This window comes from Protopterus annectens, chromosome 9.part0, assembly GCF_019279795.1.
Source record: "Protopterus annectens isolate FY-2018-M chromosome 9.part0, PAN1.0, whole genome shotgun sequence".
Classification (NCBI taxonomy): Eukaryota; Metazoa; Chordata; order Ceratodontiformes; family Protopteridae; genus Protopterus; species Protopterus annectens.
Window position 1 is genome coordinate 1,245,594,839 of NC_056743.1, and position 25,845 is coordinate 1,245,620,683.

General features: G+C 44.3%; 1 protein-coding gene across 1 annotated transcript in view; it reads left to right on the forward strand.

The window, feature by feature from the left end:
* LOC122810646 (lysine-specific demethylase 2A-like) overlaps window positions 1–25,845 on the forward strand; it is a 1,654,939-nt gene that overhangs the window by 123,777 nt on the left and 1,505,317 nt on the right. The window contains exon 6 of the mRNA XM_044082219.1: window positions 7,123–7,146. Within this exon, the coding sequence (XP_043938154.1) occupies window positions 7,123–7,146 (24 nt within the window). The remainder of the gene's footprint in view (window positions 1–7,122; window positions 7,147–25,845) is intronic.

Sequence of the window (25,845 nt, forward strand, 5' to 3'; positions counted from 1 at the left end):
AAGAAAAGATGACCAGCTGTTTTGTCTCCTGTGAAGATAAGAGGAAAGGACATCCAATGGCAAAGTTGACTATTTCTATACGGTTGTCTCATGCTGTTACTTTGTTATACTCACTATAATAAGCCACTTACAGGCAGGATTTCAGCTCATTCAGAATGTGCATTAGCTTCTTTGGTGGCGCTTTGGAAAGGGTTGGACTCAAAAGTATTCTAGAGATAGGAGCTTGGTCCTCTCTACACTTACAGGGCACTACAAACTGGATTATTTTTTCAGGTCCAGAATAGGCTTTGTCTAGACCATTCTCCAGGAGCTCCTGTGGTATTTATCAGCCTCCTTCTTCCTTTTATATTCTTTACTAAGCTGTGGTAAACTACCTAAATAACTTGGAATACTCCAGTGATGATTCATGCAGTGAACAAAACGCAATTGTTTAAGTAAACTTACCATATTAGCAGATGTTCTAATGGATCACCATGTTGTAGATGCCCCCCGCCCTCAAGTCCTCTTTTTTTTTTTTTTTTTTTTTTTTTCTGCTGGTTTTGCTTTGCTGTTGTCAGGATGTGGTGGCTTCATTGTTTTGTATATAGTTTCATAGGTTGGTACTAGGCTATCAGCCCTAGGGCCTGTGCAAGCCTAGTCATAACAATTCCCTGGTTATTTCTTCCCACAGTATTTACTTCCCTGGACCCCTGACGTGATCCCCAGGGTGAATTTCCTATCTCCCATCCAATCATCAAGGTTCCTTTTGAAGAGGGCCAGTTACAATGCTATGCTCCCTAGCACACATTTTTCAGAGCATATGTTTCCTTTCTATGCTACAAATGCTCTGAAGCTTTTTGGCACTTCAGCTGCCTTTTACATGGAGCTCCTTCTGCAATCCTGGCAGTTGGAGTGCCTGAAGGGTGCCCAAAGTTCTGGGAAGCTGCCCAGTGCAGGGGGTAAGATCCAAATTAAAATATCTACTGTTAGGGTAAATTCAAACAGCTGTACTTTCTCATTTAAAATGTTTAGATGTTTTTCCTTTGCATTTCTTTTGGTAAGTAATTTTCTCTGTCATTGTAGGTCAAGTTCTGTTTTAGTAGACTATATTGCCACTTGTAGCACATAACAGGTGCAGTCATTACTATGTTCAGTAGCATTTTTCTTCATTTTGCCTTCGCCAAAAAAAAGGTTATTAAAAGATGTAAATGTGATCCACAGACTAAGCCCATAAAGTGTCAAAGTACCTCTGTGTGGGATTATCCTTGTGCACAAGTAGGTGTCGTAAAAGTCCTCCATTCTTTATTTTTTGTCTGCAAAAAAAAAAAAAATATGCAGAAGTTGGGGAAGATGTCTCAACATAAGTAAAGACTGCTCCAAATTGCATAGAATGAAGTCTGAACCAGTGTCATCAGTTTTTTGCCATGTAAGAAGCATTCACATCCATGAAGGAAGGCTGTTCTTCAGGAGTAATGCAAAACGGTCCTCCTTCAGTACTTGGATGCTGTTTGAATACTTCTGTTGCAAGATAGTCCTAGTCTTGTTAAATATGTGATAAAATGAAGCTGTCCTACTTCAGCCTTGGGAGAAACCAAAACTGTCACATGCAGTGACGCATCATTTTGCACTGGTAATCTTCTGCATAGTGGAACTGATTTTAGACTTTCTGCAAGATGTTCTTCAAGGATGCATCTGCAGTCCTAACATATGGGTTGTCCTGCCTCAGGCAGCCCTTCGGTCGGCCGGATTCCAAAGTCTGGGTCTGGCCTCGGCTGATGTCGCACTTCACCCGACGTCATAGCTGCTGTCAATTGGGTATAAAGGCATCAGCCGACGCCATTTTCCTCAGTCTTTCTTGCCGCGCGGTGCCCGAAGCAGAAGCTGTTCGCAAGTGCCGGTCGGTCAGAACCAGAGATTACTACTACCGAAGACTTCTAAAAAGCTAAGTACCCCGTTGGGGACTCTTTCTTGCCTCAGCCGATGTCAGAAAAAGTAAATAACTGTTTAACTTGTGGGGAAACAAATACCTCATAAGGATTTGCCTTCCTTGCTTAGGCCCAGACCACGACGTAGCAGCTTGTCTAGCCTGTGCTTCCTTCAACCGACGGACACTTAGACGTCGGTCGGAGTTTGCAGAGGAGTTTTTCGGCCCCGCTTTTGCTTACAACATGCCGTTGGACACTCCGACTTCACAATTAGCTAAAAAGCGTAAGGATAAGGACCGACACTCGCGGTCCACGGTTTCGGCCGAAAACGCGGTTAAGCCAACCGCGAGTGTCTCTGTTTCGGCTGAAACAGAGTCCTCTGTTCTTCCTTCGGCCGAAAGCAGGCCTCCTACAACCGAGGCCTCACCCAGCATGGCTGAAACTGCTACTGAAATTCTACCTGCTGTTGCAGGTTCTCAGGATTTATCAGATACTATTCCTTTAGACATATCTACTCCTGCACATGGAGCTGCTAGGCCCCCTGCATCTATGTCTATCAAGGCTTTTTCTAGGGCTAAAGCAGCTAAATCTTCTAAGACCTTGCCTGTTAAAACCCCCTCACACAGGCCTACCTCTAGTTCCCAAATGCTCAGCCTGGCAGAGGATCTCATTTCTTTGATCAGGGGATCCCAACCTCACCCTGACAGGGCCTCTCATCCCCCTCCAGAGAAGAGGCCTAGAGCAGAGCCCCCTCAGCCAGTTTCAACAGATTATTCCTCGGATGATTCAGAAAACTCAAATCATCCAGAAGGCCCTTATTCTCCATATGAGAACTCTGATGCAGAAGACTCCATTCCTTCTGCCTCTCCTCCAGAGGAATTTTCTTTTGGGGAAACCTTGCATGCTATGAGAGAGCATTTTCAATGGCAGGGCCAGGATTTTTCAGATTCAAGGAAAAGGCTAAGGACCTTTTTACATTTACCACAGCATAGGCCTTTAGCCATTCCTCCAGTACTAACAGTTGTGGATGATGCATTTAATGATGCTTGTTCTGCCCCTGACTCTCTTCCCCCGGCCCCTGCTAAGCCCGACAGATACTACAGGGTCCCGGACACTCACTATCACTTGTATAAGGCTCCTATTGCAGATCCAGAAACTATTTCACAGGGCCCCAAAGCTGTAGCAGCTGCCTCTGCCAAAAAACCCCTCCCCTCTGAAAGAGAATCTAGAGCATTAGAGAGATGGGGTAAAAAAGTTTATACTTCTGCTACCCTTTCGGCTAGGGCCTTAAACTGTCAATTCCACATGATTCAGTATCAGGAATTTTTGTTAGATCAGCTAAATAAAAAACTGTCCTCTCCTGAACCTATAGACCGTAAGTCCCTTCAGGATTTGGTACATAACACTCAGCAGGCAGTAATCATTCCTTAAAATGCGGCTATGATGCACTGGAGGCTTCCTTTAGATCAGCTATGACTGGTACAGTGATCAGAAGGCATGCATGGTTAAAAGAGCAATCCTTACCAGACCATGTAAAGTCAAAGCTCCTAGATGCTCCCATGGAGAAACACAGTTTGTTTGGCTCCCCTGCACAGCAAGTGTTAAAGAAGGTGGAAGAAAAAGCAAAATCTGTCCAAACAGTCAAGGATTTCTTACAGGTCCAGCCTCCGAGGTTTAGTAGAAATTGGCCTTCGAAGAATTGGTCCTTTCCAGACACCTCCAGAGCACAGAGAGGCAGAAATAGGCCCAAGAGGCAGAGGTCAATCCAGAGGTGCCTACAGGGGACGCCAGTGGCAGCCTAACAACCAGAGAAGTACCGCCACAGATCCAGCTACTACCACTTCCACAGGACAGTCACAGTGACTTGGCTCTGATACCGCCTACCAGGGAACAACTGGAAGCACCCTTAGGCGGAAAGCTAGCCTTATTTTCAGTAAACTGGCATTACATTACAGGAGACAAATGGATTTTACAGACAATAGACAAAGGCTACAGGTTTCACTTCCATACTCTACCAAGAAAGAGAGGAATGCCAAACCTACCACCAAACCAAAAAACAAACGCTCTGGGACAAATCAACCACTTACTAAGGATGAGAGCTATAGAAAAGGTACCGTCTATGGAACAAGGACAAGGATTTTACTCCAGACTTTTCCTGGTACCAAGAAAAGAAAACCAATGGAGACCTATTCTCGACCTGTCCGCTTTGAACACATATCTCATTGTTCCAAAATTCAAAATGCTGACCCTACAGCAACTTCTTCCCATGCTGGGCAAGGAGTCTTGGCTGGTGACTCTAGATCTCAAGGAGGCATACCTGCACGTCCCTATACGACCAGATTACAGAAGATACCTCAGATTTCTTGCAGGATCAGAGCATTATCAATTCTCAGTGTTGCCCTTTGGCTTATCTACTGCGCCCAGAGTATTCACGAAATGCCTGGCATCAGTAATTGCTCATTGCAGGCTTCAGGGAATTCAAATTTATCCATACCTGGACGACTGCCTGATACAAGCGGACAACAAGATCAAATTAAGAAAAGATTTGGAAAAGGTTATTCACCTACTGCAAGCCCTGGGATACACAGTCAACATAAAAAAGTCAAGGCTGGTACCATCCCAAAGGATAACATTCTTGGGTGCAGAACTGGACACATCAAATCAAATGGCATTTCTCACAGCAGAAAAGCAAAAGCAACTACCACTCTGTTTCATGGCATTAACAACGCAGAACCAGGTTACAGCAAGGAAAGTCCTGCAAGCCCTGGGTTACATGGCATCCTGCATAATATTGATTCCACATGCCAGACTACATATGAGGAAGTTGCAATGGTACCTAAGGAATTTATGGCCTCAGCACAAGCACAGCCTAGAAACCCAAATTCCAATAATTCCATGCCTGAAGCAAGAATTCCTGTGGTGGGCTCAGGCCTGTCAGTTGAACAGAGGTCTGCCTTTCCACAGCCCTCACCCAAGCCAGACTATCACCACAGATGCCTCAGACCTCGGTTGGGGGGCACACATGGTGGACAAGTGTATACAAGGCCTATGGACACAAGACCAGCTGAAACTACACATAAATCAAAAAGAGATGCTGGCAGTGAAACAGGCAATTCAGACATTCAAACCGTTTCTTCAACAGGGTCATTTGCTGATAAGGACGGACAACACCACAGTCATGTGGTATATCAACAAACAGGGAGGCACACATTCATATCCTCTATGCCGGATGGCAATGGACCTCTGGAATGTGGCCCTGAACCTCAACATTCAGCTCCAGGCCATATTTGTGCCAGGAAAAGAAAATATACTAGCAGACACCTTAAGCAGAACTACCACGGATGCCCACGAATGGATGCTGCATCCAGACATCTTCAAATCCATTACAAAGAAATGGGGCTACCAGAAATAGACCTGTTCGCATCCCCACACAACCACCAATTGAGGAAATTCTGCACAAGGACATACCACCCACTTGCTTGGAAGGTGGACTCCCTATCCTTCAGTTGGGAAAACCTGACAGCATATGCATTCCCACCTCTTCCTTTGATGCACAAAGTGCTACTGAAGATCAAAGAAGATCACCCAAGGATCATCCTGATAGCTCCAGACTGGCCGAGGCAGCATTGGTACCCGCTACTGAGGAGTATGTCTCGGGCACACGCATGGCCTCTACCTCTAATTCCTTTACTGCTAACACAGAACAACTTCAAGATCCTGCATCCAAACTTGAAAACACTGCAGCTAGCTGCTTGGAATATTACATAAAACAAAGTAACCCAGATTTATCTCAGAGGGTTAAAGACATTATCCTGGAGGCTCGCAGACCCTCCACAAGGAAAACTTATTCAGCCAAATGGAAAAGATACCTCATTTGGAGTGCAGCAAAGGAGAAAATGTATCATTAGCAAACATAGCTAACATCCTGGAATATTTAGCAGAACTTTTCCACAATGGCCTGTCTTACTCCTCCATTAAGATTCATGCATCAGCAATTTCAGCAGAATACAACATGGATCCTCCAGTCTTCTCTCATCCTCTACTCAGGCAGTTTCTAAGAGGAATTAAAAACGTGAAGCCTCCAAGGAAGCCACCTTTGCCTACATGGGACCTGAACTTTGTGCTAGAAAAGTTAACACTTCCCCCTTTTGAACCAGCAGCAACAGCAGTTACAGTTCTTATCTTGGAAAACTGCTTTCCTGCTTGCAATCACTTCAGCAAGAAGGGTTTCTGAATTACAGGCGTTAATGGCAGTACAGCCCTTCCTGATCTTCCATCAGGATAGAGTGTCCTTGAGAACTAACCCTACTTTTATGCCAAAGGTGGTCTCCAGGGTATCATTGAACCAAGCAATCCACCTACCAACATTCTTCCCCAACCCACAGAATAGGGGGGAAAGACTACTACATTCCTTGGATGTGCACAGGCAATTGCGCTACTACCTGGACAGAACCAAGAACAATAGAAAAACTGACCAGCTTCTGGTAGCATATGCAACAGGAATGGAAAGAAAAGCAATTTCCAAACAGACCATCTCAAAATGGATAGGAAATTGCATTAGATTTTGTTACTCTTTTCATGGAAAGACAACTCCAAAAAACATCAGACCTCACTCCACAAGGGCTACAGCCACTACTACAGCTTTCTTCACGAGTGGCTACCAAAGACATTTTAGAGGCTGCTACTTGGAGCTCCGTGCATACATTTGCCAAGCATTATAATCTACCTTTATACTCCAGATCCCGAGCAGGTTTTGCCACTGCTGTTTTGCAAGGGATCCTAACTACACCATAATCTTCTTAGTGCCTCCTCCCCCAGTTTGGCTATGGTATTCTACCCATATGTTAGGACTGCAGATGCATCCTTGAAGGACATAGTACAGTTTTGTACCTACCATAAATGTAGATGTCCGAGAGGTATGCATCTGCAGTCAGGATTACCCACCCTCCTTCCCCTCTGTGGTACTCCTAGGGTATTTGCCCATCTTGTAGCTAGCTGGGGGAATCTATTATGGTGTATTTGTTTGTATATATGTATATACATGTTTATTTTGTTTGCTCTCTACTGTTTGGAATCATTTGCATTTATCCAAATTTAGCCTTCCTAGAGGGCACCTGGCATCTGGGGCAAGAAACACTGAGGAAAATGGCGTTGGCTGATGCCTTTATACCCAATTGACAGCAGCTATGACGTCGGGTGAAGTGCGACATCAGCTGAGGCCAGACCCAGACTTTGGAATCCGGCCGACCGAAGGGCTGCCTGAGGCAGGACAACCCATATGTTAGGACTGCAGATGCATACCTCTCGGACATCTACATTTATGGTAGGTACAAAACTGTACTTTTCTTGCAGCTCGATTTGAGTGCTTCATGATGAAGCCCTTTCAGGTGTCCAGTCTGATGGAGCCTTCATCTGTGCTTTCAGCAGACCAGCGTTTACTACCTTTGCTACTTCTAGCAGTTTTTCCAATCACAAGTCCTGGATATTCCTTTGTTCTTCATATTAACCACTGTTGCAGTAGCTCAAACTGTGTGTTGTATCCTGCATAGGATAGAACAGCTTTCCAGCTTCCAGAGCTGTAGGGCACTTTCCACGTGTCCAAACCATTAGCTCGAGATGAGATGACTAAAAAGACTGGCTTGGGTGCCGAGCCCTTCTGAGCTTTCCTACTGCCAAGTAGAGCAGTCCTCTGCTGGCTTATGAGAATCAGTGACCAACTAACACTTACATTTTTGGGCAAGTACATTTCCCTCTGAGGAAAGAAAACTTCATTACTTTGTTGTTGTTTAAGCTAAGTTATGGAGGTGTTTTTATTGACTTTCACTTTTATATTTATATACTTTTAAATGAGTGGACTTTTTTACTTTTGTGGTAGAAAATTGTTGAAACTACTTTTTTTGTGGAGAGACTGTTTTATGTTTTGGGCTAAGGAAATTAAAGTGCTTTTTGCTGTGTTGTGTGGAGGGAAGTGACTTTTTGTGACCTTCCTATTTTACCAACTATTTCTGCCAAGTTTCTTGAGAAATGAGCACCATTTTCAGCTTGACCATGGAGCAAACTACTGGTTCCTTGGTTAAACCTTCTCGCAGATCACATTCCAGCCCCAAAAAGAAAAAAAGTTAATGATCTTTGCCATCACAGCAAACTAGCATTTTGTCACAGCCACAGGTGGATGATTCTGCTGTGGCCAAAGCTGGTTTCCTCAGACCATGCATATTTTTTCTCGGATCCCTCTGGTGGTGTTCATGCAGCTGTGGGGGTCAGCCACATCCTCCACAGCTATTGGGGTCCTTTCAGTGAACAAGGGAGAACCACTTTTGTCTACCATTGGAGAAGGGCAAGGGAATGTGCCCTTCCTTAGCCAGAATGTGTGCCCATCCCTGAGGAAGCTGTTGCAGGCAATACTAGGTCTATTTGCTCCAGCTTTCCTGTCAAAAAGTAACATAAATTTTTATTATCCCCCCCCCCCCCCCCGTGTCATTTTCTCTGGACTGGAGTAATTTATTGGGTTTAACTCCATGACTTCTGTAGGCCATTTACCCTTCTTGTAAGGTGTTTTTTGGTAAAAGAAAAAGGGATTCACCTTTCCTTGAAGAGGTTCAAGATTTGAAATCTGTAGTGGAAGGTGAAGGGGACAGATGCAGGCTTTTCTCCGATTTCTGATTTAGATTCTGAGGAGTATGGTATCTGAATCTCTCTGTATGGGATTCCCTTTCTGTGAGAGTATTTCCAGAACATGTTCTCAAATCTCTCAGAAAATACTTCAGTTTTTACAACTGGAATTCCCATAATCTTCATCCGTTCCACGCAGTGCTTTTAGCATCAGAGGATGGTTGTCACGGCCTGTGGTTTTAATGACAGCTAATATGCTGCTCCTAAGAAAGTCGATAGAATGTACAGTTTCTCAGTCTCTTAATTTTTTTATGCGGTAGTCCCAAGCCTGACCCAGCAGCTATAGCTTTAGTTGATCTGTCAGCTGCCAAGCATTTTAATTCAATCCTTCTTCTAACAAGGATGGGAAAACTATTTATAAGTTTGGGGAAAAGTTAGCTTCTGCAACTTTGATTTTTTAGAACTTTGAATTTAGACTCATGAAATTTTATTTTTGTTTAATTGTGCAAGTATGAGAAATATTTTGGTTGCAGTTTCCTCTTGAGGTCAAATCATCTTTGTGGTTTAGTTATTTTTCGGCTCACCTGTAATTGTGTTTTTTTGACTCTGTAGATAATGCTTCCAGGGCTGTTGCTACTGATACTATATTGAGGAGTTTTACCTGGCTGCCTTCTCAAAACCTTCCCAGAAGATGTCAAAAAATGACATTTTGAATTATCCTTTGGGTAGAGATTTAAATTTTGGATCTGTGCTGCAGATGTTCTCAAAAATGTTATGAGAGGAATGCTGCTTCAGGGTATCCCTTAGATTATTCAGCTGTTTTTCTATGAAATTTCCAAGGGATTTTCTGTCCCTCCTCCAGTTTTGGCAAGAAACAAAATACAAGTCGTAGCAAAATGTTTGGTGTTACTCCTCTGTCAAGGTTCATTTGTCTGCCATTTCAGCTGGTCTACCCAAGGATCTGTCTCAATGCATTCTCGTGTCAAAATGTTTTTGAAATGGATACTACATAAGAAGCCTCCCAGAAAACCAGTGGCTCCTCTTTGGGATCTTAATTTTGTGCTAGTGAAGCTAGCACTTCCTACATTTGAGCCATGACATCTGGCTGACTTTTTAACATGGAAACATTTTACTAATTGCTCTGACCTCTTTCAAGAATGGTGTCTGAGTTGCAAGCTCTTATGGTGGGTCACCCTTATCTCATTTTCCACAGATACTGGGTTTCTTTGAGAACCAATACATTTATGCCTGGAGTGTTATCTGAGTTTACTTTAAGCCAGAAGGTTTCGGAAAGAAAGCTGGACCCCCCCCCCCCCAAGAGCAAAGCACATTCAAATCAGGCAGAATGACTATTAAGAGACTGACCCTCCCTCCCACCATGGCAGTCCCTTATCTCTGCCAGAAAGTCTGAATCTCCATTTCTCTGTTTGGCAGCAGACTGGATCAGATTCAGAACCCATTTGTATAAAACAGGATAAAATGGCAGTGGGTGGAAATTGCTTTTCACAGAATTCCTGTTCATCTGACAGACCAAACCCTCCTCTCCCTTCATGTTCTACATTGCATACTGTCTCAGAAGGTAATAAAAGCAGTTCCCCCTTTACCAGTTGAGAAAAGAATTTTATTCAAGAATTGCCAAAGAAAGGACATTCATGGAGAACAGTTCTGGGTCTTTCTTTCCTGAATCTGATTTTGATTGTCTCCAAGTTCAAAATGCTTTCACTTCACAGCCTGTTATGCCTGTTCCTCAGTTGACATTTTTAGTAACCTTAGATTTAAAAGATTCACATAATCCTGTTAATCCAGATTTCAGGTGTTTTTTTTATTTTGTGTGTGTCTGGATCACATTATTGGTTCACTGCCTTGCTCTGTGGGCTATCCACTGTTCTAACAGTGTTCACAAATAGTCTAGCTGCTGTCACAGCCCACTGCAGGCTACAGGGTATCCACACTTTTCCATATTTAGACTTTCTTACCTTTGCAGAGTCCTTTTCAGATTGTCAGGAATCTCTCACTTGTGTAAGAGCTCTCTTACATAGGGTGAGATTCTAAGAGAACACTCAAAAGTCCTTTTGTTGACTCCATCACACAGGATTGTAGATGTTCTTAGTGTTTCACTGTTGCAGTCATCACATTTGGGGTATCTGCCTGCAGGTAGCCCTCAGCTGGCCTGAATACCAGAGTCTTGGATTCCTGTGTCAGATACTGTCCCTTCTTACATGACGTCAGGTCGTCAGGGGTATAAAACATGCAGCCAACACCATTACATCACTCTTTCTTGCCGCATGGCGCCCGAAGCAGAAGCAGTTCGCAAGTGCCAGTTGGCCGACTCCTGAAATTTCATTTTCGAGTTTCAGAACTAAAGTCTTCAAAAAAGGTAATTACCCCGCTGGGGATTCCTTTTTCTTGCTCTTAACATATGTCCATAAAAGTTAACAATTGTCTTACCTATGGAAAGCAAATACCTCATAAAGATTTTCATTTGTACTGCATTCCTTGCTTAGGCCCAGACCACGACGTCCCTCGCTGTCGGTTTTGTGCCTTGTTCAACCCCCAAACTATTCTTTGTTTGGCTATATTTGCAGCAAATTATTTTGGTACTTGGTATAACTATCCAGAAATGGCTTCAATAAGTCATCGGACTACCGATATTCTGAAAAAAACGTAAGGGTAAAGACAGACCGTATAGGTCGAAAACCACCGCCGACACTTCCGTTAAGCTAGTCGCCAGTCCACCGGTACTCAGAGGCACTTTCGCAGCCCCTGATACCAGCTACCTCAGATTCACAGGCATCTACCAGTCCGGTATGCCACGAAATGCTTCTTCGACTATGGAACCTGCGGATGTCTCTACCTTCAGGCCTACAGACTTGCATTTTAAACCAACGCCATCTTCTTCATCCAGGCCTAAAACTTGACCCACGCCTAGAAAACCGGCGTCCAAACTGCATGCTCAGGCCCATATGCCTAAAATGCAAATGCTTAGAATGGCCGAAGACATTATTACCTTAATTAGGGATTAGCCAGTCTTCTCCCTCTAAGAGACCTAGAACTGATTTTCCTTCTGATTCTTCTGATCAGGAATCTGATATTTCTGTTTCTTCTGATTACCAGGATTTGCCCTTATCTACCTATGAGGAATCTGATGCAGTGGAGTCCATTCCCTCTGCTTCCCCTCCAGAAGATTTTTCTTTTGGTGAAATCTTGCACACTCTTAGGCAGCATTTCCACTGGGAAAGCCAGGATTACTCTGACCCCAAAAAGAGGCTTAGGGAATTCTTACTCCTCCCTCAACACAGGTCTTTAGCTATCCCTCCTGTTCTGGGCGTTGTAGATGCTTTCTTGGAATCTAGCATTTCCCCAGACACTTTACCTCCATCTCTCAGAAAACCTGACTGGCGTTAGAGTACCTGACTCTCTCAAGTTCCTCTTCAAGAATCCTACTGCGGACCCGGAGACCATTTCCCAAGGACCAAAGGGCATTAAGGCTATTGCTGCCAAAAACCCTACCCCTTCTGATAGAGATTCTAGAGCCTTGGACATATGGGGTAAGAAGGTACATCCTCTACTTTGGCCATTAGGGTTTTAAATTGTCAGTTTAATATGTTAAAGTGCCAGAAACATATTATGGGACTGCTTAAACAGCAAATTATGTTGATTCTTGTCTGTGCTGAACACAAAGAATTACAGGATTTAATGCATTCTGCAGAACAAGTTGGTAAACCTACTTTGCAATGTGGTTTTGACTCTAGAAGCATCTTGCATGGCTGCTGTCACTGGGTCTGTACTTAGAATGCATGCTTGGCTTAAGGAGCAAAACTTGCCAGATCATGTTAAAGCTAAATTACTGGATGCTCCCTTAAACCAAGACTGCTTGTTTGGCAACAAAGCAGACGTCCTCAAAAAGATGGAGGAAAAAAACTAAATCTCTGCAAGCTGTTAAAGACTGCTTGCAAGTACTGCCTCCCACATTTAGTAGGCATTGGCCTTCAAAGAATTGGTCCTTTCCAGGCTCTTCCATGCCTTCTCAGTCCAACCCCAGGAACAGCAGGCCACCTAGGTTACAGTCTCAGGCTATGCAAAGGCCTAAGCAGTGTGGGGCTCCCACTTCCAAAGCAGGGAGTAGTACAACACCCCCCCTACAGAAAAATGGCACAATGACCTAACCTTAACCCTTCCAAGCCCTACTCAACTACCTGCTCCCTTAGGTGGAAAGCTCACCTTGCTTGCAAAAAACTGGGAACTTGTTACCTAGGACAAATGGGTTTTGAATATAGTTTCCCAAGGATACAGATTCCACTTCCACATCCTACCAACCCCAAACGGTTGGCCAGGCCTACCCCCAAATCAGTGGGCAAAGGCTCTACAGCAGGTTCTCTCTCTCCTACGTATCAGGGCTATTCATCCTGTCCCAGCAGAAGAAATGGGACAAGGTTTTTATTCAAGACTTTTACTGGTACCCAGAAAAGACTGCTCCTGGCGTCCTATCCTGGACCTCTCTATTCTAAACACCTTTTCGATAATCCCAAACTTCAAAATGTTAACACTTCAACAGCTGCTTCCTTTGCTAGGCAAAGATGCCTGATTGGCAACCTTAGACTTAAAGGAAGCTTACCTGCACATCCCAATAAGGGAATCTTGCAGGAAATACCTACGCTTTAGGGCAGGCTCCATGCACTATCAGTTCTTTGCACCTCCCTTTGGCTTATCTACTGCGCCCAGGGAATTCACAAAGTGTCTAGCTCCAGCCATTGCATTTTGCAGGCAGAGAAATATTCAGATATACCCATACTTGGACGATTGTTTGATTCTGGCAGAAAGCCAGGACTTGCTATTAAAACATCTGGCATTCGTAAATAAACTTCTAACCTCACTGGGGTACACCATAAACGAAAAGAAATCTCATCTAGTACCCTGCCAACAGATAGTATTCCTGGGAGCAAGCTTGAACACAACTTCCTAGATGGCTTTCCTCACTCCAGAGAAACAAGTTTAGTTGACAACCTACTTCACACTACTGGCCACAAAGACCCATCTATCTGCAAGGAAAATTCTGCAAGCCCTGGGGGTTCATGGCCTCTTGCATTCTACTAATTCCATATGCAAGACTGCGTATGAGGAAACTACAATGGTATCTAAAAAGCCTATGGTGTCAACATTCTCAGGACCTGGAGTCAACGATTCCTATCATTCCTTGTATAAAGACATAGTTCCTTTAGTGGGCAGAGGCCTGCTACCACAACGGGCTCCCTTTCCCTGTACCCCATGCCACCCAAGCTCTAACAGACACATCAGACTATGCATGGGGGGCTCACTTGGCAGGGCAGTGCATTTAGGGCAAATGGAACCCTAGACAGATGCACCTGCATATCAACCAAAAAGAAATCTTAGCTGTACAGAATTCCCTGACAGCCTTCAAATACCACATTCTTCCAGGACAATTATAGGTAAAGAGACTACACCACAGTTATGTGGTACATAAGCAAGCAGGGAGGAACCCACTCATACCCTCTCCGCAGACTAGCCATTGCTCTGTGGAACACAGCCTTGAGCTACCAAGTGCACCTACAGGCTCAGTTCCTGCCAGGCAAGCTAAATTCTCTGGCAGACTACCTAAGCAGAAATCTCATGGACCGACATGAATGGAAACTGAAACCAAAAAATATTCAAACTCTTGAACAAGTGGGGGACTCTAGAGATGGACCTGTTTGTCTCCCCTCAGAACTACCAATTGGACAAATTCTGCACAAGGACTTCCCACTGTGAAGCTTGGAAAGTGGATGCTCTGTCCTTTACCTGGGAAAGCCTCTTGGTTTATGCATTCCCCCTCTGCCTCTCCTCTCGAAGGTTCTGCTAAAGATCAAACAGGACAAGCCAAGGACAATACTGATTGCATCAGACTGGCCATGCCAGCACTGGTACCCGCTCTTGTGCAAAATGACACTGCTGGAACCATGGCACCTGCCTCAGACCCCTTCCCTGCTGTCCCAGCAGGTGGGCCAGATTCTGCACCATCAGCTTCAAACCCTGAACCTTGCAGCCTGGCTAATTCCTTGAGCTCTCCAATAGCATCCCTCAGTAAGCAGGTGCTAGATGTCATTCTGGAGGCAAGGAGGCCTAGTACTAGAAAATCCTATGCTGAAAAGTGGAAGAGATACTGTTCTGGAGCCAGACTCTGGGGATGGGCACAACGCTGACCAGCTTACTTAATGTACTTCAGTACTTAACAGAAATGCTCCACAAGGGCCTATCCTTCTCATCAATTAAAATTCATGCCCCTGCCATTTCAGCACATTATAATACTAAACCACCCCTCTTCTCTCACTCCCTGCTAAAGCAATTCCTCAGAAGAGCCAAGAATTTAAGACCTCCCCCCAGGAGAGCCCCTACTCCAGCCTGGGACCTTAACTTTGTATTGGAAAAGCTCACTTTCCTTCCTTTTGAGCCAGCTGCAACTGCAGAGTTGAAATTCCTTTCTTGGAAAACAGCCTTCCTTCTAGCCATCACTTCAGCAAGAAGAGTCTCCGAATTACAGGCCTTCATGGCAGTGGAGCCCTTCATTATCTTCCATACAGACAGGGTTTCCCTCGGGACCAATCCTTCCTTTTATGCCCAAGGTGGTGTCTAGTGTGGCCCTAAATCAGTCCATTCATTTGCTTACCTTTTTCCCGAATCCACAAAACAAAGGAGAACGAATACTGCACTCTTTGGACTTGCACAGACCACTTAGATTCTATTTGGACAGGACTAAGCCTCTCAGAAAATCTAAACAGCTGCTAGTTGGCTTTGCTGCAGGGACAGAGGGGAAGGCCATTTCAAAGCAAACAATTTCTAAATGGATATAACACTGCATTCATTTCTGCTATAAGCACCATGGAAAACCTACCCCACAGGGGATAAGATCACATTCCACAAGGGCTGCATCTACCTCTACAGCCTTTATCAGAGAAGTCCCTACCAGGGACATCCTAGAAGCTGCTATCTAGAGCTCTGTGCATACCTTCACCAAGCATTACTACTCAGATACAGCTCCACGTGGTCCTGCAGAGTGGTCCTAGCTACAGAGAACTGAGAAAAGTGACTACTTTCCTTATTTAAGCATTTTTGCTGTTTTTTTTACTTGAAATACCTTCTCTTGCTTACTTTGAACAAGCTTAAACTGTTTTTTTAGCTGTTTGTTGCATTGTATAATATCTGCACGTAGTTACATTTGGTCGAAAATTGGTCGAAAGTTTGTTTGTTTAATTTAACTGTTGAGGCTGCCCACTAAAGTGTGCTAGCCTGTGTAGCTGATTTATTACTGTTTTATGTATTTCTGTGTGCTTTCTATCTGAAAAACAAAAAAATAATCCTTGTTTTCCCTCCTCTCCTCGACTAGTTTAGACCAGTTTACAGGCTTTGCTGTATTCTGGGCTGTGGTGTAGTTCCTGTGTTGTCCATTACCTTACTTGGATAGAAGGAAGTTTCTTTGCTCACCAGTGGGAGTGGGGAGCCTTGAGCAGCCATTCTGTCCCTGAAAGAGTGACCTCAACACAAGAGCTGTAGTAATTGGTTGTTTTGGACCATTTCTAGCTCTTTTGAAATAACCTGTTTAAAATCTGCGCGCCGGTTAAACTTTTTCTGGCTCCACCAAGTCTGTTCTTCAAATTTTCCCTTAGAAAGCTTTACTCTTAGAATAACCAGTCTACTTGCTATATTATAAGCCTAGCACTTGTTCTCAAAACTTCTCTTCTAAGTAAGCACTCTCAAACTAAAGTAAGCACTACATCCACCTACCACCCCTGCGAATACCCACTTCCCTTAAAGGCACAGCACTCTCTTATAATCTAGCATGTCGAGTGGTAGATTACTAGCATAGTCTCCTGTTCAGCTGATTAATCTGGGAATCTGGAGACAATGCTACAATTGTCTCATGTACACAGACAACCCTCTCCTCCTCCCAACAAACACAAATACATGTGAGAGATGCAACTATATAGCCAAACTGGAGGCTGAACTCTCTCAACTCAGGACTGGCAAGACCAGACAGGAGGAGAAGATAACCACACACACAACAAACCTAGTTACACATAGACCTACCCCAACTGCAAACCAAACACATAATAACACAGACATACTCTGAGGCTCTAATAAAAAAACTTACCAAAACAGAGGCTCCCAAAGCAGACACCCAAAAATCCACCCCCTCAAAACATAACACATGCAACACATACTTCCAGTAAATTGGTGTGTCAAACAATCACACCCCTTAAGGCCAAACACTATGCCTGATGCACTAGTGATAGGTGACTCTGTAGTCAGATACACTGACGTTCCGCTTACCAGGCCGAACAAGGAGAGGGTAATGGTGAGCTGCCTATTGGGGGCTAGGATCCACCACATAACACACGCACTCAGGTCACTCAAAAGCACATACAAATAGGACTCAGTCATTGTCAATGCTGGCGTGAATGACCTGAGACGTACCTCCCTGGACTACATGAAAAGAGACATAGAGGAGCTCTCTGATTATGTAGCTCAGACTGGTATGACCCTGACCCTGAGCAGCATCTTGCCCTCACCAAGAATGATGCCACAATACAAAGACAAGATGATCAGCTTTAATAATTGGCTCAATTACTGGTGTCATTCTAGGGGGATCCAATGTCTGTCTGCTTGGGATGACATGCTGGACAAGCCACGCTGCTTCGCAAGGGACGGCTTGCACTTGTCACCACTGGGCTTCCGGATATTGGCTAAGGCTCTTGCCACCCCCATAGTGCCTTTTTTAGGCAAGGCTCAAAAGACGACCCCACCTCCTTAGAAAACAAAAATGGAAAAAAATTAAGGGTAATGCTGCTCAACGCCAGAAGTCTAAATCTCAAGTTGCAGGCTCTCAAAGCACTCCTCAGTATGGAGAACATCGATGTCTGTGCAGTAACTAAAACCTGGTTCAAGGCTCCTGAGAGCACCTCAGCGCTACCAGGCTTTACCTCGTATCATGCTTTTCGGCCCCAAAACCCGGGCCGAACCACAAAAGGAGGGGGAGTGTCCATATTCGTCAAGGATACCCACACCTGCAGGTTAGTGGCAACACATGAAGCATCGGAGACCATCCAGGTGCAACTAACCATAGGCAAAACTGCTATACAACTGGTTGCATGTTACAGACCACCCTCCCAATCGCAAGAACCTCATTCAGCCTTCCTGAAGACATTGGAGGATATGAATGTCTCACCAGATACCATCATATTGGGAGACTTAAACTACCCTAACATAGACTGGGTGCACTTTTCTAGCCCTAACACCCTAGCCCAAAGGTTTCTGGAATTCATAAACTCAAATGCAATGGAACAGCTAGTCATCTCTCCCACAAGGGGAGATAATATACTGGACCTGATCATCACTAACATGGGGACAAAATGCTCCACACCAGAAGTATACCCTTCATTAGTGAGATCTGACCACAAACTAATCACCCTGGATATACATATCCCACCTCCACCCCCAGCACAAAAGACTACAGTGAAAAACTTCTCAAAAGCCGACTTTACACTTCTTAAGACTGAGATGGTATCCTTTAAGCCCACTGGGCCAGTGGAAACCACAACCCACAATGCTGAATCATTCACAGATGCTTTCTACAGACATGTCCAAGAATGCATGGATCATGCAATCCCAAAAAAACCAAGACCCTCTCCACCAAGGGAAAGCATCCTGTCTGGTGGACCCCAGCCATAAACAAATTGTATAACAAAAGAAGGAAGCTACTGCAAGACAGAGCAAAATCCCATAAAGGGAAGGCATCTCTGATCAGCACTAGTAAAAAGCTACGTTCTCTCATAAAAACATCCAAGGCCAACTTTGAGAGAAATATCGCCAAGGACACTAAAGATGACCACAAGGCCTTCAGTTATGTTAGAAGCCTGGGTGGAAACCCTCAGATATGCTCAGTTAGTACACAACGACAAAAAATTCACTGAACCCACAGATATTGCCAACATTCTGGCAGACAGGTTCAGTGCAAATGTCTCCCCTCCCTCTCCTCCAAAAGAAGAAATACTTATCCCAGCTGAATGTAACCTCCCTGTCATCTCAGATGTCCAGATGAGAGCCGCTGTCAGCAAAGCAAAAAACACAGCATCAATGGGACCTGATGGTATCCCCGGTTGAGTGCTACGTGAACTCCAAGAGGAGCTAAACCCGCATATAAAAATGCTATTTAACCTTAGCCTTACTACAGGATATGTACCTGAACACTGGCGTACAGCAACAGTGGTCCCACTTCACAAAGGAGGCACCTCTACAGACCCTGGGAACTACCGCCCCATAAGCTTAACCAGCCTGGTCTGCAAAGCTATGGAAAGAATCATTATGGAACTCATAAACAGCAGCATTGGGGACCTACAGACACTTGATCCCACCCAGTTTGGCTTTGTGAAGGGCAGATCCTGCCTTTTGAACCTGGTTGACTTTTTCAAAACAGTCACTAGAGCCATTGATGAGGGCAAAGCAGTCCATACAGCCTACCTGGACTTGGCTAAGGCCTTCGACACAATACCCCACTCAGGCATCATAGACAAGCTCAGCAGCTTAAATGTAAATCCATATGTCACAAGATGGGTTGCAAACTGGATAAAGAACAGAACCCATAAAGTCAAAGTTGCGGGAGCCATGTCAGACTCAAAGCCAGTCACAAGTGGTGTCCCACAGGGCTCTGTCCTAGGACCCCTCTTGTTCGGTATTTACTTCTCAGATTTGAAAGCAAACATGGGATGGTTGTGGCTGACAAAGTTCGCAGATGACTGCAAACTAGGTGCCATAGTTGATACACCAGCTGACACACACATCCTACAGAAAGGCCTCACTGAAACGGACAACTGGTGCCGGAATCATGGCCTAAAACTGAATGCCAAGAAATGTATAGTCATCCCCTTTGGGAAAAACAAAGTACCCACAAATTATCACATAGACAGTAACCCACTGAGTACGGAAAAAGTAATCGGAGACCTGGGGACCCAAGTCGGTAGTGACCTCTCATTTGACACCCACGTTGCCAAAGTGGTTAGAAAGACTTTCTACCTTGCCCACCTTATCATGAAGGGTTCCACATTCAGATCAAAGGAGGTCATTGTACCCCTATACTCCTCCCTTATCAGGCCCATGATTGAGTACAATGCCCCATTTGGTATGTACCTCACCTGGCACTTACAACAGCTGGAGAGACCCCAGAAGTACCTCACCAAGAGGATCAAGGGTCTCCAACATATGTCATATGCTGCCAGACTAAAGAAACTCCAGCTCTATTCAGTAGCATACCGCCTGCTCAGAGGTGATCTGTGCCTGACGTACAAGGCCATGTCCAGTCAGGAATTGATGGACATGCTCCACCTCAAAAAATCCAAATCCATCAGAACCACGAGAGCTAAAGATTTAAACCTCAGCACAAATATGAATAGGACATGCTGGAGGGACAGATTCATAACTCAGAGGCTTCCCACACTCTGGAACAGAATCCCAGTTCATGTTAGGCAGAGCCGCTCACGGACTCTCTTCAAGAGAAATCTTGATGAGTAGATGGGAGATAGTAGATTTACCCCGGGGGTCATCCCTGTGTCACTACTAGACAGAGGCGCACAGTAAACTAATTCTATTAAGTAAAGGGGTCTTCAATGTGTCACTACCAGACAGAGGCACAGTATTCTAAATCTTTTCTGTACACTTTAGTACCACTACAAGGGGTGGCGAAAGCCACATCACTATGGCTAGGCTTATAAATGCCCCAGGGCAGATAGCCTAGTACTAAACTATGAAACTATTACCACATGCCTATTTTTTCTAAATCCAGAGCTGGTTTTTGCCACTGCAGTCTTTCAGGGCTTAATAGCTGGCCCTAATGCTCTCTAACATCCTCCTCCCTTCCTTAGCTTTGGGAATCAACCCATATGTGATGACTGCAACAGTGAAACACGAAGAACATAGTACAGTTGTGTACATTTACCATAAGTGTAGATGTTCAAGTGTATTCACTGTTACAGATCTGGTTACCCTCCCTCCAGCCCCCCCCAACTTCTCTTGGCTCTACCTTTCCTTCTTGTTTGGTGTATTTAAGCTTTCTGGTGTATTTGCTTTTTGATGGCGGTATACCATAACATATAATTGCTTCCCACTGTGGTGCACTTGACATATGGGGCAAGAAAAACTGATGTAATAGTGTCGGCTGCATGTTTTATACCCCTGACTACCTGACGTCATGGAAGAAGAGACAGCATCCAATGCAGGAATCCAAGACTCTCGTATTTAGGCCAGCTGAGGGCTGCCTGCAGGCAGATAACCCAAATGTGATGACTGCAACAGGGAATACACTCTTAACATCTACATTTATGGTAAGTGTACACAACTGTACTTTTTGGGGTGCCTGCTAGACACTTCAGTATAAAGAACTCTTCTCCCAGTGGAAAATAAATCCATCTATATTAAGATTTATTCCAAGATTTTTCCCCTGAGACGTCTGTTACTGCAGGTAATACTTCAGAATTCTGGGTCTCATGGCATCCATGATACATGTTGCAAGACTCAACATGATAGATACTGTGGTATCTGAAGTCTCCTTTGGTCCTAGCACCAACACCCATTATCTTTTTAAATTCTTGCTCTGGAATTTGAGAGAAGAGAAATCACTTGGTGGAGACATCAGATATCCTTGAATGCAGGTCTTTCCTCCTCTCCTCCTGCTGCAAAGCAGTCATTCACAACATACATCTGTGACTGCTTGGGGAGCAGTGTCAAGGGGGATACAATTGCAAGGCTTGTGGAACAAGAAAGACAAAGTATATAAATATTGTGATGCTAGTCTTTATAAAGGCTCTCAACTCACTGAATCATCTGTGGTCCCCTGGACCTCTTCCTGTAGTTGCAGACAGGACCACAATGATGTGGTACAGAAACAAGCAAGGGGGAAAAGAACTTGCAGACTAGTCATGTTACCAGCACAATCTCACTGTAAAGGCATTTTGCATTCTTTCAGAACAATCTGTGCGGTAGGCTAGCTAAGCAGGATCAAGGCAGATCTTCACAAATGTTACTAGATCAGTAGTCTCCCAAGACTGATCCATATGTGGGGGAATTCCTCGGGTAGACCTTTTTGCCTCCTCTCTAAATAATCAGCTGGCTAAATTCTATTTCAGGACTCCATGCAAGAAAGCTCCTACAAGCAAAAGATGCCCTTTTTTGTCTTGGACGGGAATATTCCTGTATACTTTTCTGCCTTTTCCACTGATATCCGGCAGACTTATGAAGATTCAGAAGAAATTTCCCAAGGTCACCAGTGGTTACGTCCTTCTGGCCTAGGCAACAGTGCTTTTCCTTTCTTTTGGAAATGGCCAGGGGCTGTCACCATAAGCTTCCTTAGATTGGATTTACTCTCAGAAGAGTTGTTTGATATGTCCTGACCTCAAACAGCTACAGCTGTTCACTTGTATGATAGGGTCTTGATACCTTTCTAGACACCTGTATGTCGAAGATGTGCAGTAGGTACTGATGGTGGCAAGAACGCCTGCTACCTAAAAATCTTACACAAGCAAATGGTAAAGCTTTTCTTGATGCTGCCAACAAAGCAACCTGCACCCATTTGGGGCTAGTGTTTCTCTAGTTTTACAATAGTTGTGAAAGTTACTGTCCTATACAGTGTGTTAACTCCTCTATAAAGAGTCATTTGTTGACCATTTCCATATGTCTGCCCAAGGAGATCTCCCTCTCTCAATGCATTTCCATGTTGAAATGTTTTTGAAAGGGGTTTTGCTTAAGATGCCTCCAAGAAAGCAGTTGGCCTCTTCTTGGGAAATTAATTTTGTGTTAACGAAGCTAACACTTGCTCAATTTGAACCAGCTAATCTGGCTTAATTGTGGTTCTTAACATGGAGAACTTTTACTAATTGCTTTGACCACTGCAACAAGAGTATTTGAGTTGCAAGCTCTTATAGTGAGTCAGCCCTGTCTCATTTTTCCACAGCGAAAGGGTATCAATTGAGTACTAATCCTTTGTCTAAAATGGTATCCAAGTTTACTTTAAGCCAAACTATTCACTGCCCCATTTTCTTTCCTTAGCATAAAAATTTTACTGCATACCTTGGATGTCCACAGTCAACTTGGATACAATCTTGACAAAATTAAATCTTTCAGATCTTTGAATTAATTCATTTTTTTAAATACAAAGGTACAACCAATCTATTTCTAAATGGTTGTCCAAGGCTATTACCTCATGTTATATTGGCCACAACAAAGCTGTTCCAAGTAGAGTCAAGGCCCCTCTACCAGAACGTTAGCTTCATCTATGGCTTTTTAGAATGAGTTTGATTCTAGAAGTGTTGTAGAAGCAGCAGTTTGGTCTTCTGTATGGACATATACAAAGCACAACCCATTTGAGTCCTCATGTCGGACTTGATCAGGGTTTACTAGGATCATTCTCTAGGGGTTCCTGGATCCTTCTTCCACCTCCCAAGTTTATTAAAGTATGGTAGTCAGCCCGTATAGCTAAGGCTATTGCAGTAGTGATCAATGTGATAAACATAGTAAAATTGCACAAGTAAGCTTACCATAACAGTAGATGCTCAATCACTTCTGCAGTAGCTGATCACTCTATCCTGTTTATTTTTGTATGTTTTGTTGCCAGGATATGGACTTCTAATTTTTTCTGTAGCAGTGAACTTTTCAGGGCTCTGGTCTTCCTGTCTGTTGGCTTAGAAGCACTCTTTCTTCAGCTCTGTTCAAGTTGAGTAACTGTTCTGGGTGCATGGAAAGTGCCCTGTAAGCTTTTGAATTTGGCTGTCTATTATATCCTTAGCAAGAAATAGTATATCTAAAGCTACTGCAGTGATCATTCAAACATCTACTGATGTTCATCGTGCATACAGCTGCAGTCATAACAGATGGGTTTTCCTGCCATCAGGCAGGTCCTCGGTCGGCTGAATTCCAAAGTCTAGGTCCGGCGTCGGATGTAGTCACTTCTTCCCTGACGTTAGTACGACAGGGGTATAAAAGAACCAGACAACGCCATTTTCTTCAGTCTTTCTTGCCGCGTGGTGCCCGAAGCAGAAGCAGTTCGCAAGTGTCGGTCGGCCAGCTCCTGAGATTACGAATATTTTTTAACCGAAGTCTTCTTGAAAGCTAAGTACTCCGTTGGGGAAACTTTTCTTGCCTCAGACAGATGTCAGACAAAGTTAATAATTGCATTTCATGTGGGAAGCAAATACCGCATAAGGATTTCCATTCCCTCTGCATTCCTTGCTTAGGCTCAGACCACGACGTCTCGGCCTGTCGTTTTTGTGCTACATTCAACAGACGCACTATTAAGCGTCGGGCGGAGTTCGCCCAACACTATTTTGGCAAAAAGTTTAATTACATTATGTCGTCGGATAATCCGACTCCAGATGTTCTTCATCTCACATTGCTGCAGTCCTTACTTATGGGTAGTCCGCTGTCCTCGGTCGGCCCGAATACCAAAGTATTAGGCTGACGTCGGTCATGGGCGCCTAGATCTGACATTAGAGCGTCAGGGTATAAAGGCGCATGACCGACGTCATATCCTCAGTCTTTTTTGCCGCATGGTCCGATGCAGAAGCAGCGTTGCAAGTGCCGTTCGGCGTTCTGAAATTTTTCATTTTCGGAGTTTCAGACCGATACCAAGTTGCGCTAAGTAGCGCGTTGGGGAATATTTTTCTTTTTTCTTGCCTCAGTTACTTACGGATGTCAGAAAAAGTGAATAATTGTATTTCTTGTGGGAAACAGATACCGCATAGGGATTACCACTCGCTTTGTATTCCTTGTTTGGGCCCGGAGCACGGCGTAGTCGGGTGTCGGTTTTGTGCTAGGTTTAATAAGCGCACTATAAAACGGAGGTTAGATTGCGCTAGGTTAGTCTTTGGCAAAAGGTGTAATTATAATATGCCGTCGGATGTTCCGGCCTGCTTCTACTAAGAAGCGCAAAGACAAATCTTTAAAGCCTAGGCAGGATGATTCGTCCGTTGGACGCCGGACCTTAGAAGCTACAGCTGAACAGGTGGATCCGGCTGAAGTTTCTGTTGAGTCCCAGGGGGAAACTTTGATTTTACAGGATGTGGCCTCTCAGGAGGCAGGTCAGGCTGAAGGGGCCTCTCAGGTTACTATTCTCCCTTCTATGCCTAAGGTGGTTAGGCCTTCTGCTACTGTTTCTAAGGCCCCTTCTAAGGGCAGGTCTGTCTTGCCTTCCTCTGGTGTCAGTTCTGGTTCTTCAGGGTCTGTGCCTAAAAAGCACATGCTTAAAATGGCAGAGGATTTGATTACTTTAATTAGAGGTTCTATTCCCCCTCCTGATAAAAGGCCCAGGATGGAGCCAGAGTTGGAAAGTTTGGAGCAGGCCTCAGATGATTCAGAGTCTTCTGCTGAAGATATTCAAGATTTCCCTCCTTATTCTGATGCAGAGGATTCCACTCCTTCTGTTTCTCCTCCAGAGGATTTTTCATTTTCAGAAACTCTGCATTCCATGAGGGAGCATTTTCAGTGGGAGGGACAGGATTACTCTGATTCACGGAAGAGACTTAGGGAGTTCTTGTTTTTACCACAGCATAGACCCTTAGCCATACCTCCGGTTTTGGATGTTGTTTCAGATGTTTTTTCGGAAGCTTCCCTTAATCCAGATTCTGTGCCTCCTGCCCCAGTTAAACCGGACAGGTATTACAGGGTGCCTGAGGCTCATAAATATCTGTATAAGAGTCCTAGGGCGGACCCAGAAACTATTAGTCAGGGGCCTAAGGGTGTTAGAGCCTCTGTTGTTAAGAATCCGGTTCCTCTAGATAAGGAAGCTAGAGCTTTGGATAGATGGGGTAAGAAGGTGTATACCTCTTCTACTTTAGCAATGAGAGCTTTGAACTGCCAGTTTCATATGTTGAAGTATCAGAATTTCCTCCTTTCTCAGCTAAGGTCTAAAGTGGATGCTTTGGCAGAGGGCTTAGTGTGTAAAGAATTGCAAGATTTAGTGCATGTTTCTGAACAGGTGGGTAAGCACTCTTTGCAATGTGGTTTTGATGCTTTACAGGCTTCTTCTAGGGTGGCTGCCACTGGTTCAGTTATTCGTGCACGCCTGGCTGAGGGATCAGAATTTGTCTGAGCATGTTAAGTCTAGAATTCTAGATGGCCCTTTACAGACTGAAGTTTTGTTTGGTCCTCCTGTGGAGTCAGTCTTAAAGAAAATGGAAGACAAGGCTAAGTCTATGCAGACTGTTAAAGATTTTTTGCAGGTACAATCTCCAAAGTTTAGTAGAAATTGGCCTACTAAGGGGTGGACGTGCCCTTCTTCTGATTCTCAAAATCTAGG